General features: G+C 47.8%; 1 protein-coding gene across 5 annotated transcripts in view; it reads left to right on the top strand.

The window, feature by feature from the left end:
- Positions 1–14008, top strand: part of LOC109882006 (attractin) — a 715620-nt gene that overhangs the window by 571290 nt on the left and 130322 nt on the right. For all 5 annotated transcript variants that reach the window (XM_031829398.1, XM_031829397.1, XM_031829396.1 and 2 more), the window contains exons 5-6: positions 6950–7152; positions 12890–13058. In XM_031829398.1, coding sequence (XP_031685258.1) covers positions 6950–7152; positions 12890–13058 — 372 coding nt within the window. The remainder of the gene's footprint in view (positions 1–6949; positions 7153–12889; positions 13059–14008) is intronic.

Raw genomic sequence — 14008 nt, 5'->3', positions numbered from 1 at the left:
TCATTCTTCATTCTACAATATTTGACGTTGTAGAGTTTTATATTATGAACCCCTTTGTCTCCTCATTAGCATACATCATTACACTTGATTTAACAATTAATCAGTATATTTAAATACCTTCTAATCTCATCACAGTGTCTCTCTCTGTAGTGTCTCAGCGTGCCCCAGTGTCTCTCTCTGTAGTGTCTCAGCGTGCCCCAGTGTCTCTCTCTGTAGTGTCTCAGCGTGCCCCAGTGTCTCTCTCTGTAGTGTCTCAACGTGCCCCAGTGTCTCTCTCTCTGTAGTGTCTCAACGTGCCCCAGTGTCTCTCTCTCTGTAGTGTCTCAAAGTGCCCCAGTGTCTCTCTGTACTGTCTCAACGTGCCCCAGTGTCTCTGTCTCTCTGTAGTGTCTCATTGAGCCCCAGTGTCTCTCTGTAGTGTCTCAACGTGCCCCAGTGTCTCTCTCTGTAGTGTCTCAACGTGCCCCAGTGTCTCTCTCTGTAGTGTCTCAACGTGCCCCAGTGTCTCTCTGTAGTGTCTCAACATGCCCCAGTGCCTCTCTCTGTAGTGTCTCAACGTGCCCCAGTGTCTCTCTGTAGTGTCTCACGTGCCCCAGTCTCTCAACGTGCCCCAGTGTCTCTCTCTCTGTAGTGTCTCAACGTGCCCCAGTGTCTCTCTCTGTAGTGTCTCAACGTGCCCCAGTGTCTCTCTGTAGTGTCTCAACGTGCCCCAGTGTCTCTCTGTAGTGTCTCAACGTGCCCCAGTGTCTCTCTGTAGTGTCTCAACGTGCCCCAGTGTCTCTCTCTGTAGTGTCTCAACGTGCCCCAGTGTCTCTCTCTGTAGTGTCTCAACGTGCCCCAGTGTCTCTCTGTAGTGTCTCAACGTGCCCCAGTGTCTCTCTGTAGTGTCTCAACGTGCCCCAGTGTCTCTCTGTAGTGTCTCAACGTGCCCCAGTGTCTCTCTGTAGTGTCTCAACGTGCCCCAGTGTCTCTCTGTAGTGTCTCAACGTGCCCCAGTGTCTCTCTCTGTAGTGTCTCAACGTGCCCCAGTGTCTCTCTCTCTGTAGTGTCTCAACGTGCCCCAGTGTCTCTCTCTCTCTGTAGTGTCTCAACGTGCCCCAGTGTCTCTCTGTAGTGTCTCAACGTGCCCCAGTGTCTCTCTGTAGTGTCTCAACGTGCCCCAGTGCCTCTCTCTGTATTGTCTCAACGTGCCCCAGTGTCTCTCTGTAGTGTCTCAACGTGCCCCAGTGTCTCTCTGTAGTGTCTCAACGTGCCCCAGTGTCTCTCTGTAGTGTCTCAACGTGCCCCAGTGTCTCTATCTGTAGTGTCTCAACGTGCCCCAGTGTCTCTCTCTCTGTAGTGTCTCAACGTGCCCCAGTGTCTCTCTGTCTGTAGTGTCTCAACGTGCCCCAGTGTCTCTCTGTCTGTAGTGTCTCAACGTGCCCCAGTGTCTCAATGTGCCCCAGTGTCTCTCTGTAGTGTCTCAACGTGCCCCAGTGTCTCTCTGTACTGTCTCAACGTGCCCCAGTGTCTCTCTCTCTCTGTAGTGTCTCAACGTGCCCCAGTGTCTCTCTGTAGTGTCTCAACGTGCCCCAGTGTCTCTCTGTAGTGTCTCATTGGGCCCCAGTGTCTCTCTGTAGTGTCTCAACGTGCCCCAGTGTCTCTCTCTGTAGTGTCTCAACGTGCCCCAGTGTCTCTCTGTAGTGTCTCAACATGCCCCAGTGCCTCTCTCTGTAGTGTCTCAACGTGCCCCAGTGTCTCTCTGTAGTGTCTCAACGTGCCCCAGTCTCTCAACGTGCCCCAGTGTCTCTCTCTCTGTAGTGTCTCAACGTGCCCCAGTGTCTCTCTCTGTAGTGTCTCAACGTGCCCAGTGTCTCTCTGTAGTGTCTCAACGTGCCCCAGTGTCTCTCTGTAGTGTCTCAACGTGCCCCAGTGTCTCTCTGTAGTGTCTCAACGTGCCCCAGTGTCTCTCTCTGTAGTGTCTCAACGTGCCCCAGTGTCTCTCTCTGTAGTGTCTCAACGTGCCCCAGTGTCTCTCTGTAGTGTCTCAACGTGCCCCAGTGTCTCTCTGTAGTGTCTCAACGTGCCCCAGTGTCTCTCTGTAGTGTCTCAACGTGCCCCAGTGTCTCTCTGTAGTGTCTCAACGTGCCCCAGTGTCTCTCTCTGTAGTGTCTCAACGTGCCCCAGTGTCTCTCTCTCTGTAGTGTCTCAACGTGCCCCAGTGTCTCTCTCTCTCTCTGTAGTGTCTCAACGTGCCCCAGTGTCTCTCTGTAGTGTCTCAACGTGCCCAGTGTCTCTCTGTAGTGTCTCAACGTGCCCCAGTGCCTCTCTCTGTATTGTCTCAACGTGCCCCAGTGTCTCTCTGTAGTGTCTCAACGTGCCCCAGTGTCTCTCTGTAGTGTCTCAACGTGCCCCAGTGTCTCTATCTGTAGTGTCTCAACGTGCCCCATTGTCTCTCTCTCTGTAGTGTCTCAACGTGCCCCAGTGTCTCTCTGTCTGTAGTGTCTCAACGTGCCCCAGTGTCTCTCTGTCTGTAGTGTCTCAACGTGCCCCAGTGTCTCAATGTGCCCCAGTGTCTCTCTCTCTGTAGTGTCTCAACGTGCCCCAGTGTCTCTCTCTGTAGTGCCCCAGTCTCTCTCTCTGTAGTGTCTCAACGTGCCCCAGTGTCTCTCTCTGTAGTGTCTCAACGTGCCCCAGTGTCTCTCTCTGTATTGTCTCAACGTGCCCCAGTGTCTCTCTCTCTCTGTAGTGTCTCAACATGCCCCAGTGTCTCTCTCTCTCTCTCTCTCTGTTGTGTCTCATCGAGCCCAAACACCAAACCTGTCGACTGCTGCAGCCAGAATAACATGAAATAGAAGCAGACTGTCTAATGCTCATGTGTGTCTGTCATTCTTCATTCTACAATATTTGACGTTGTAGAGTTTTATATTATGAACCCCTTTGTCTCCTCATTAGCATACATCATTACACTTGATTTAACAATTAATCAGTATATTTAAATACCTTCTAATCTCATCACAGTGTCTCTCTCTGTAGTGTCTCAGCGTGCCCCAGTGTCTCTCTCTGTAGTGTCTCAGCGTGCCCCAGTGTCTCTCTCTGTAGTGTCTCAACGTGCCCCAGTGTCTCTCTGTAGTGTCTCAACGTGCCCCAGTGTCTCTCTGTAGTGTCTCAACGTGCCCCAGTGTCTCTCTCTCTCTGTAGTGTCTCAACGTGCTCCAGTGTCTCTCTCTCTCTGTAGTGTCTCAACGTGCCCCAGTGTCTCTCTGTAGTGTCTCAACGTGCCCCAGTGTCCTCTCTGTAGTGTCTCAACGTGCCCCAGTGCCTCTCTCTGTAGTGTCTCAACGTGCCCCAGTGCCTCTCTCTGTAGTGTCTCAACGTGCCCCAGTGTCTCTCTCTGTAGTGTCTCAACGTGCCCCAGTCTCTCTCTCTGTAGTGTCTCAACGTGCCCCAGTGTCTCTCTCTCTGTAGTGTCTCAACGTGCCCCAGTGTCTCTCTGTAGTGTCTCAACGTGCCCCAGTGTCTCTCTGTAGTGTCTCAACGTACCCCAGTGTCTCTCTGTACTGTCTCAACGTGCCCCAGTGTCTCTCTCTCTCTGTAGTGTCTCAACGTGCCCCAGTGTCTCTCTGTAGTGTCTCATTGGGCCCCAGTGTCTCTCTGTAGTGTCTCAACATGCCCCAGTGCCTCTCTCTGTAGTGTCTCAACGTGCCCCAGTGTCTCTCTCTCTCTCTGTAGTGTCTCAATGAGCCCCAGTGTCTCTCTGTAGTGTCTCAACGTGCCCCAGTGTCTCTCTGTAGTGTCTCAACGTGCCCCAGTGTCTCTCTGTAGTGTCTCAACGTGCCCCAGTGTCTCTCTCTCTCTGTAGTGTCTCAACGTGCTCCAGTGTCTCTCTCTCTCTGTAGTGTCTCAACGTGCCCCAGTGTCTCTCTGTAGTGTCTCAACGTGCCCCAGTGTCTCTCTGTAGTGTCTCAACGTGCCCCAGTGCCTCTCTCTGTAGTGTCTCAACGTGCCCCAGTGCCTCTCTCTGTAGTGTCTCAACGTGCCCCAGTGTCTCTCTCTGTAGTGTCTCAACGTGCCCCAGTGTCTCTCTGTAGTGTCTCAACGTGCCCCAGTGTCTCTCTGTAGTGTCTCAACGTGCCCCAGTGCCTCTCTCTGTATTGTCTCAACGTGCCCCAGTGTCTCTCTGTAGTGTCTCAACGTGCCCCAGTGTCTCTCTGTAGTGTCTCAACGTGCCCCAGTGTCTCTATCTGTAGTGTCTCAACGTGCCCCAGTGTCTCTCTCTCTGTAGTGTCTCAACGTGCCCCAGTGTCTCTCTGTCTGTAGTGTCTCAACGTGCCCCAGTGTCTCTCTGTCTGTAGTGTCTCAACGTGCCCCAGTGTCTCAATGTGCCCCAGTGTCTCTCTCTCTGTAGTGTCTCAACGTGCCCCAGTGTCTCTCTCTGTAGTGCCCCAGTCTCTCTCTCTGTAGTGTCTCAACGTGCCCCAGTGTCTCTCTCTGTAGTGTCTCAACGTGCCCCAGTGTCTCTCTCTGTATTGTCTCAACGTGCCCCAGTGTCTCTCTCTCTCTGTAGTGTCTCAACATGCCCCAGTGTCTCTCTCTCTCTCTCTCTCTGTTGTGTCTCATCGAGCCCAAACACCAAACCTGTCGACTGCTGCAGCCAGAATAACATGAAATAGAAGCAGACTGTCTAATGCTCATGTGTGTCTGTCATTCTTCATTCTACAATATTTGACGTTGTAGAGTTTTATATTATGAACCCCTTTGTCTCCTCATTAGCATACATCATTACACTTGATTTAACAATTAATCAGTATATTTAAATACCTTCTAATCTCATCACAGTGTCTCTCTCTGTAGTGTCTCAGCGTGCCCCAGTGTCTCTCTCTGTAGTGTCTCAGCGTGCCCCAGTGTCTCTCTCTGTAGTGTCTCAACGTGCCCCAGTGTCTCTCTGTAGTGTCTCAACGTGCCCCAGTGTCTCTCTGTAGTGTCTCAACGTGCCCCAGTGTCTCTCTCTCTCTGTAGTGTCTCAACGTGCTCCAGTGTCTCTCTCTCTCTGTAGTGTCTCAACGTGCCCCAGTGTCTCTCTGTAGTGTCTCAACGTGCCCCAGTGTCTCTCTGTAGTGTCTCAACGTGCCCCAGTGCCTCTCTCTGTAGTGTCTCAACGTGCCCCAGTGCCTCTCTCTGTAGTGTCTCAACGTGCCCCAGTGTCTCTCTCTGTAGTGTCTCAACGTGCCCCAGTCTCTCTCTCTGTAGTGTCTCAACGTGCCCCAGTGTCTCTCTCTCTGTAGTGTCTCAACGTGCCCCAGTGTCTCTCTGTAGTGTCTCAACGTGCCCAGTGTCTCTCTGTAGTGTCTCAACGTACCCCAGTGTCTCTCTGTACTGTCTCAACGTGCCCCAGTGTCTCTCTCTCTCTGTAGTGTCTCAACGTGCCCCAGTGTCTCTCTGTAGTGTCTCATTGGGCCCCAGTGTCTCTCTGTAGTGTCTCAACATGCCCCAGTGCCTCTCTCTGTAGTGTCTCAACGTGCCCCAGTGTCTCTCTCTCTCTCTGTAGTGTCTCAATGAGCCCCAGTGTCTCAACGTGCCCCAGTGTCTCTCTGTAGTGTCTCAACGTGCCCCAGTGTCTCTCTGTAGTGTCTCAACGTGCCCCAGTGTCTCTCTCTCTCTGTAGTGTCTCAACGTGCTCCAGTGTCTCTCTCTCTCTGTAGTGTCTCAACGTGCCCCAGTGTCTCTCTGTAGTGTCTCAACGTGCCCCAGTGTCTCTCTGTAGTGTCTCAACGTGCCCCAGTGCCTCTCTCTGTAGTGTCTCAACGTGCCCCAGTGCCTCTCTCTGTAGTGTCTCAACGTGCCCCAGTGTCTCTCTCTGTAGTGTCTCAACGTGCCCCAGTGTCTCTCTGTAGTGTCTCAACGTGCCCCAGTGTCTCTCTCTGTAGTGTCTCAACGTGCCCCAGTCTCTCTCTCTCTGTAGTGTCTCAACGTGCCCCAGTGTCTCTCTGTAGTGTCTCAACGTGCCCCAGTGTCTCTCTGTAGTGTCTCAACGTGCCCCAGTGCCTCTCTCTGTATTGTCTCAACGTGCCCCAGTGTCTCTCTGTAGTGTCTCAACGTGCCCCAGTGTCTCTCTGTAGTGTCTCAACGTGCCCCAGTGTCTCTCTGTCTGTAGTGTCTCAACGTGCCCCAGTGTCTCTCTGTCTGTAGTGTCTCAACGTGCCCCAGTGTCTCTCTCTCTGTAGTGTCTCAACGTGCCCCAGTGTCTCTCTCTGTAGTGCCCCAGTCTCTCTCTCTGTAGTGTCTCAACGTGCCCCAGTGTCTCTCTCTCTCTGTAGTGTCTCAACGTGCCCCAGTGTCTCTCTGTAGTGTCTCAACGTGCCCCAGTCTCTCTCTCTGTAGTGTCTCAACGTGCCCCAGTCTCTCAATGTGCCCCAGTGTCTCTCTCTCTGTAGTGTCTCAACGTGCCCCAGTGTCTCTCTCTGTAGTGCCCCAGTCTCTCTCTCTGTAGTGTCTCTCTGTGCCCCTGTCTCTCTCTCTCTGTAGTGTCTCAACGTGCCCCAGTGTCTCTCTCTGTATTGTCTCAACGTGCCCCAGTGTCTCTCTCTCTCTGTAGTGTCTCAACGTGCCCCAGTGTCTCTCTCTCTCTCTCTCTGTAGTGTCTCATCGAGCCCAAACACCAAACCTGTCGACTGCTGCAGCCAGAATAACATGAAATAGAAGCAGACTGTCTATTGCTCATGTGTGTCTGTCATTCTTCATTCTACAATATTTGACGTTGTAGAGTTTTATATTATGAACCCCTTTGTCTCCTCATTAGCATACATCATTACACTTGATTTAACAATTAATCAGTATATTTAAATACCTTCTAATCTCATCACTCTTTCTTCCCGTCTTATGTCTCTCTCTCTCACCTCTCTCTTCCTCCCCTCCCCCTGTCACCTCTCTCTTCCTCCCCTGTCACCTCTCTCTTCCTCCCGTCCCTCAGTGTGAACACGTGTCCTAACAACTGTTCTGGCCGAGGGGAGTGTCGTGTTGGGAACTCAACAGGTGCTGTATATTGTGACTGTGAATCCAATTGGAAGGGCGAGGCCTGTGATCTCCCTTACTGCCTGTCAGACTGTGGTTGGCCTGACAGGGGACGCTGCCTTCAGGACACAAAGACATGTCGATGCCAGCCTGGGTGGCAAGGTGGGCACAGTCTCTTATCTAACTAAAAGGCCAGTATTCAGTAATAATTTCGGAGTATGTATGCTTATCGATCAGCACTCTTACACTCAGCCACTAATGTTATTGACCTCTGATTGTGTTCTACGTATAAGAGACTCATCACATTGTCTATGACCTAATACGTACAGTTACGTACAGTAGGACGTTTACATACACTTAGGTTGTACTCATTAAAACTCCACAAATTTCTTGTTAACACACTATAGTTTTGTCAAGTCGGTTAGGACATCTACTTTGTGCATGACACAAGTCATTTTTCCAACAATTGTTTACAGACAGATTATTTCACTTATAATTCACTGTATCACAATTCCAGTGGGTCAGAAGTTTACATACACTCAGTTGTCTGTGCCTTTAAACAGCTTGGAAAATTCCAGAAAATTATGTAATGGCTTTAGAAGCTTCTGATAGGCTAATTGACACATTTGAGTCAATAGGAGGTGTACCTGTGGATGTATTTCAAGGCCTACCTTCAAACTCAGTGCCTCTCTGCTTGACATCATGGGATAATCAAAAGAAATCAGCCAAGACCTCAGAAAAATAATTGTAGACCTCCACAAGTCTGGTTTATCCTTGGGAGCAATTTCCAAATGTCTGAAGGTACCAAGTTCATCTGTACAAACAATAATACGCAAGTATAAACACCATGGGATCACGCAGCCATCATACAGCTCAGGAAGGAGACGCCTTCTGTCTCCTAGAGATGAACGTACTTTGGTGTGAAAGGTGCAAATCAATCCCAGAACAACAGCAAAGGACCTTGTGAAGATGCTGGAGGAAACAGGTACAAAAGTATCTATATCCACAGTAAAACAAGTCCTATATCGACAACCTGAAAGGCCGCTCAGCAAGGAAGAAGCCACTGCTCCAAAACCCCAATAAAAATGCCAGGCTACGGTTTACAACTGCACATGGGGACAAGATGGTACTTTTTAGAGAAATGACCTCTGGTCTAATGAAACAAAAATGGAACTGTTTGGCCATAATGACCATCGTTATGTTTGGAGAAGAAAGGGGGCGGCTTGCAAGCCGAAGAACACCATCCCAACCGTGAAGCATGGGGGTGGCAGCATCATGTTGTGGGGGTGCTTTGCTGCAGGAGGGACTGGTGCACTTCACAAAATAGATGGCATCATGAGGCAGAACAATTATGTGGATATATTGAAGCAACATCTCAAGACATCAGTCAGGAAGTTAAAGCTTGGTTGCAAATGGGTCTTCAAAATGGACAATGACCCAAAGCACACTTCCAAAGTTGTGCAAAATGGCTTAAGGACATCAAAGTCAAGGTATTGGAGTGGCCATCACAAAGCCCTGACCTCAATCCTATAGAAAATTTGTGGGCAGAACTGAAAAAGTTTGTGTGAGCAAGGATGCCTACAAACCTGATTCAGTTACACCAGCTCTGTCAGGAGGAATGGGTCAAAATTCACCCAATTCTGCTGAAATACATTTATTTTTCAGTTATTTTACCAGGTAAGTTGACTGAGAACACATTCTCATTGACCTGGGGAATAGTTACAGGGGAGAGGAGGGGGATGAATGAGCCAATTGTAAACTGGGGATTATTAGGTGACCGTGATGTTTTGAGGGACAGATTGGGAATTTAGTCAGGACACTGGGGTTAACACCCCGAGTCTTATGATAAGTGCCATGGGATCTTTAATGACCTCAGAGAGTCAGGACACCTGTTTAACGTCCCATCTGAAAGACTGCACCCTACACAGGGCAGTGTCCCTACACAATCACTGCCCTGGGGCATTGGGATATTTTTTTTAGACCAGAGGAAAGAGTGCCTCCTACTGGCCCTCCAACACAACTTCCAGCAGCATCTGGTCTCCCATCCAGGAACCGACCAGGACCAACACTGTTTTTCTCTCTTTCTCTCACTCTGTTTTATAATTATTTATCTCGCTGGCTTTCTCTCGCTGGCTTTCTCTCGCTGGCTTTCTCTCGCTGGCTTTCTCTCGCTGGCTTTCTCTCGCTGGCTTTCTCTCGCTGGCTTTCTCTCGCTGGGTTTCACTCTGTTTCTCTCATACGGTCTCACTCTGTTTCTCTCATACGGTCTCGCTCTGTTTCTCTCATACGGTTTCGCTCTGTTTCTCTCATACGGTCTCGCTCTGTTTCTCTCATACGGTCTCGCTCTGTTTCTCTCATACGGTCTCGCTCTGTTTCTCTCATACGGTCTCGCTCTGTTTCTCTCATACGGTCTCGCTCTGTTTCTCTCATACGGTCTCGCTCTGTTTCTCTCATACGGTCTCGCTCTGTTTCTCTCATACGGTCTCGCTCTGTTTCTCTCATACGGTCTCGCTCTGTTTCTCTCATACGGTCTCGCTCTGTTTCTCTCATACGGTCTCGCTCGGTTTCTCTCATACGGTCTCGCTCGGTTTCTCTCATACGGTCTCGCTCTGTTTCTCTCATACGGTCTCGCTCGGTTTCTCTCATACGGTCTCGCTCGGTTTCTCTCATACGGTCTCACTCGGTTTCTCTTGGTGTCTCATTGTAACCCCTGTATATAGCCTCGTTATTGTTATTTTATTGTCTTACTTTATATTGAATTTTTTCTTTCATTGATTTAGTAAATGTTTAACTCTTTTTTCACCTGCATTGTTGGTTAAGGGCTTGTCAGTAAGAGGTGAGGTCTCCACCTGTTATATTCGGGACAGGTGACAAATAAGGTTTGATTTGATTTATAGGGAGTAGGGTGCAATTTTGGAACACTGACAGCGTGTTGTCATGGAGACAGACTGTTTATTACACTGTCATGGTGCCTGGACAACAGAATACTGGAGAGACGTTATAATCAGCTGTAGGCTTATTGATGCTGTCAGGCTCCAAATGGACCCATTCTCTCGTTTAGAGGTGAAATGGGGTTCAACATGACATTAGTATTCTAGCTGGCAGCCTGGTGGGGGAAGTCCCAGGATGTCATTTATTTCATTATGAAGGTTAAGATATGAGGTTTTAGATAGTGGGCGTGTCCTAATAGCCATACTTGCATCCTTAATATAGGCCGTTTGAGTATGCGAAAAATACTGTTTAATAGAATACAACATTTAAAAATAATCTAGTGTACTTTAAATACCTGATGTCATACTCATTTAGGCTTCGAAAACAGCTGGTCAGTTTTGTAGATTTTGGTTTGAATGATATTCCACTCAGCTCAGCTCTTCATTTAATTAGAGGCTTTCCCACAATGCATTGGAAGAGGTGGACTGCGAGTGACGGGCCCTAGTTCTCTTCAAGTAGTCAAACAATAAAACTAGGCTACTTAAATGGGAAGATGCCGAATAGTGAAGCTTCTGCGGTGTTCAAATGTAGGTTAAGTCGTTTTTGTTCTCCTTAAAATGATCATGACTATTTTACCGTCTTCAGAGTTTTTAAATAAAATACTAAACCTTCTGTTAATTTGTGAATGTGTCGGCACCGGGGCCTCGGGATGTGGCTGCGTTATGAATGTCATGTTCATCAGGCCTTTTGAGTTGAACATATGGATTGGTTTAGTTTTTTGTAGGCTACCTAATTAATGATGTAATTTATGGATCAAGCAGTCATTCTGATCTCGTTCCCAATGATCAATGCTTTAGTTTATGGTGCATCCGACTGTTCACATTTTTCTGTGCAACAGCATTTTGATTTTAACATTTTAAGTGTCCTATGCTATTTGATTTAATTTTAAACAGCACTTTGGTTTCATTAATAATTTGGTTCCATTTCAACATATTTACAGTTGAAGTTGGAAGTTTACATACATCTTAGCCAAATACATTTAAACTCAGTTTTTCCACAATTCCTGACATTTAAAAATTCCCTGTTTTAGGTCAGTTAGGATCACCACTTTATTTTAAGAATGTGAAATGTCAGAATAATAGTAGAGATAATGATTTATTTCAGCTTTTATTTCATTCATCACATTCCCAGTGTGCTTGGGGTCATTGTCCATTTGGAAGACCCATTTGCGACCAAGCTTTAACTTCCTGACTGTCTTGAGATGTTGCTTCAATATATCCACATAATTGTTCTGCCTCATGATGCCATCTGTTTTGTGAAGTGCACCAGTCCCTCCTGCAGCAAAGCACCCTACACCATGATGCTGCCTCCCCCATGCTTCACGGTTGGGATGGTGTTCTTTGGCTTGCAAGCCGCCCCCTTTCTTCTCCAAACATAACAATGGTCATTATGGCCAAACAGTTCTATTTTTGTTTCATCAGACCAGAGGACATTTCTCCAAAAAGTACCATCCTTGTCCTCATGTGCAGTTGCAAACCGTAGTCTGGCTTTTTATGTCGGTTTTGGAGCAGTGGCTTCTTCCTTGCTGAGCGGCCTTTCAGGTTATGTTGATATAGGACTTGTTTTACTGTGGATATAGATACTTTTGTACCTGTTTCCTCCAGCATCTTCACAAGGTCCTTTGCTGTTGTTCTGGGATTGATTTGCACTTTTCGCACCAGAGTACGTTCATCTCTAGGAGATGTGTCTCCTTCCTGAGCTGTATGATGGCTGCGTGTTCCCATGGTGTTTATACTTGCGTACTATTGTTTGTACAGATGAACGTGGTACCTTCAGACATTTGGAAATTGCTCCCAAGGATGAACCAGACTTGTGGAAGTCTACACTTTTTCCTGAGGTCTTGGCTGATTTCTTTTGATTATCCCATGATGTCAAGCAGAGAGGCACTGAGTTTGAAGGTAGGCCTTGAAATACATCCACAGGTACACCTCCAATTGACTCAAATGACGTTAATTAGCCTATCAGAAGCTTCTAAAGCCATGACCTCATTTTCTGGAATTTTCCAAGCTGTTTAAAGGCACAGTCAACTGAGTGTATGTAAAACGTCTGACCCACTGTAATTGTGATACAGTGAATAATGAAATAAGAAAAGTGAAATAATCTGAAATAGCTCCTTAAACAATTATTGGAAAAATGACTTGTCATGCACAGAGTCCTAACCGACTTGCCAAAACTTTCTAGTTTGTTGACAAGAAATTTGTGGAGTGGTTGAAAAACTCGTTTTAATGACTGCAACCTAAGTATATGTAAACTCGTTTTAATGACTACAACCTAAGTATATGTAAACTCGTTTTAATGACTACAACCTAAGTATATGTAAACTCGTTTTAATGACTACAACCTAAGTATATGTAAACTCGTTTTAATGACTACAACCTAAGTATATGTAAACTCGTTTTAATGACTACAACCTAAGTATATGTAAACTCGTTTTAATGACTACAACCTAAGTATATGTAAACTCGTTTTAATGACTACAACCTAAGTATATGTAAACTCGTTTTAATGACTACAACCTAAGTATATGTAAACTCGTTTTAATGACTACAACCTAAGTATATGTAAACTTCCAACTTCAACTGTATGTTTATTTTTTAAATATAATGTATGGTGTTCCTAAGTGATAGTCTGCATATAAAGGCTAGTCGTAGCGACCAGGCTAGTCGTGGAGACCAGGCTAGTCGTATCGACCAGGCTAGTCGTAGCGACCAGGCTAGTCGTATCGACCAGGCTAGTCGTGGAGACCAGGCTAGTCGTAGCGACCAGGCTAGTCGTGGAGACCAGGCTAGTCGTGGAGACCAGGCTAGTCGTGGAGACCAGGCTAGTCGTGGAGACCAGGCTAGTCGTGGCGGCCAGGCTAGTCGTGGAGACCTAATACGTCACTCATTCATCTTCTCTTCCCCATCAGGTCCAGACTGCTCTCTGTCCGTCCCAGCCAACTCCTCGTTCTGGCAGCGGGAGGAGTACCCCGAGCCAGGTCTGGCCAGGGCTTCCCACAAGGCTGTAGTGGACCAGGGGATCATGTGGGTCGTCGGGGGTTACGTCTTCAACTCCTCAGACTACCAGATGATTACAGCGTAAGTACTGTATTTGTATTTATTATGGATCCCCATTAGTTCCTGCCAAGGCAGCAGCTACTCTTCCTGGGGTTTATTATGGATCCCCATTAGTTCCTGTCAAGGCAGCAGCTACTCTCCCTGGGGTTTATTATGGATCCCCATTAGTTCCTGTCAAGGCATCAGCTACTCTCCCTGGGGTTTATTATGGATCCCCATTAGTTCCTGTCAAGGCATCAGCTACTCTTCCTGGGGTTTATTATGGATCCCCATTAGTTCCTGTCAAGGCAGCAGCTACTCTTCCTGGGGTTTATTATGGATCCCCATTAGTTCCTGCCAAGGCAGCAGCTACTCTTCCTGGGGTTTATTATGGATCCCCATTAGTTCCTGTCAAGGCAGCAGCTACTCTTCCTGGGGTTTATTATGGATCCCCATTAGTTCCTGCCAAGGCAGCAGCTACTCTTCCTGGGGTTTATTATGGATCCCCATTAGTTCCTGTCAAGGCAGCAGCTACTCTTCCTGGGGTTTATTATGGATCCCCATTAGTTCCTGTCAAGGCAGCAGCTACTCTTCCTGGGGTTTATTATGGATCCCCATTAGTTCCTGCCAAGGCAGCAGCTACTCTTCCTGGGGTTTATTATGGATCCCCATTAGTTCCTGTCAAGGCAGCAGCTACTCTTCCTGGGGTTTATTATGGCCCCCATTAGTTCCTGCCAAGACAGCGGCTACTCTTCCTGGGGTTTATTATGGATCCCCATTAGTTCCTGTCAAGGCAGCAGCTACTCTTCCTGGGGTTTATTATGGATCCCCATTAGTTCCTGTCAAGGCAGCAGCTACTCTTCCTGGGGTTTATTATGGATCCCCATTAGTTCCTGTCAAGGCAGCAGCTACTCTTCCTGGGGTTTATTATGGATCCCCATTAGTTCCTGCCAAGGCAGCAGCTACTCTTCCTGGGGTTTATTATGGATCCC

Source organism: Oncorhynchus kisutch, linkage group LG7 (genome assembly GCF_002021735.2).
Source record: "Oncorhynchus kisutch isolate 150728-3 linkage group LG7, Okis_V2, whole genome shotgun sequence".
NCBI classification, from domain to species: Eukaryota; Metazoa; Chordata; class Actinopteri; order Salmoniformes; family Salmonidae; genus Oncorhynchus; species Oncorhynchus kisutch.
The sequence above is the reverse complement of the archived record's forward strand: the minus strand, read 5'-3'. Positions and strand labels throughout refer to the sequence as shown.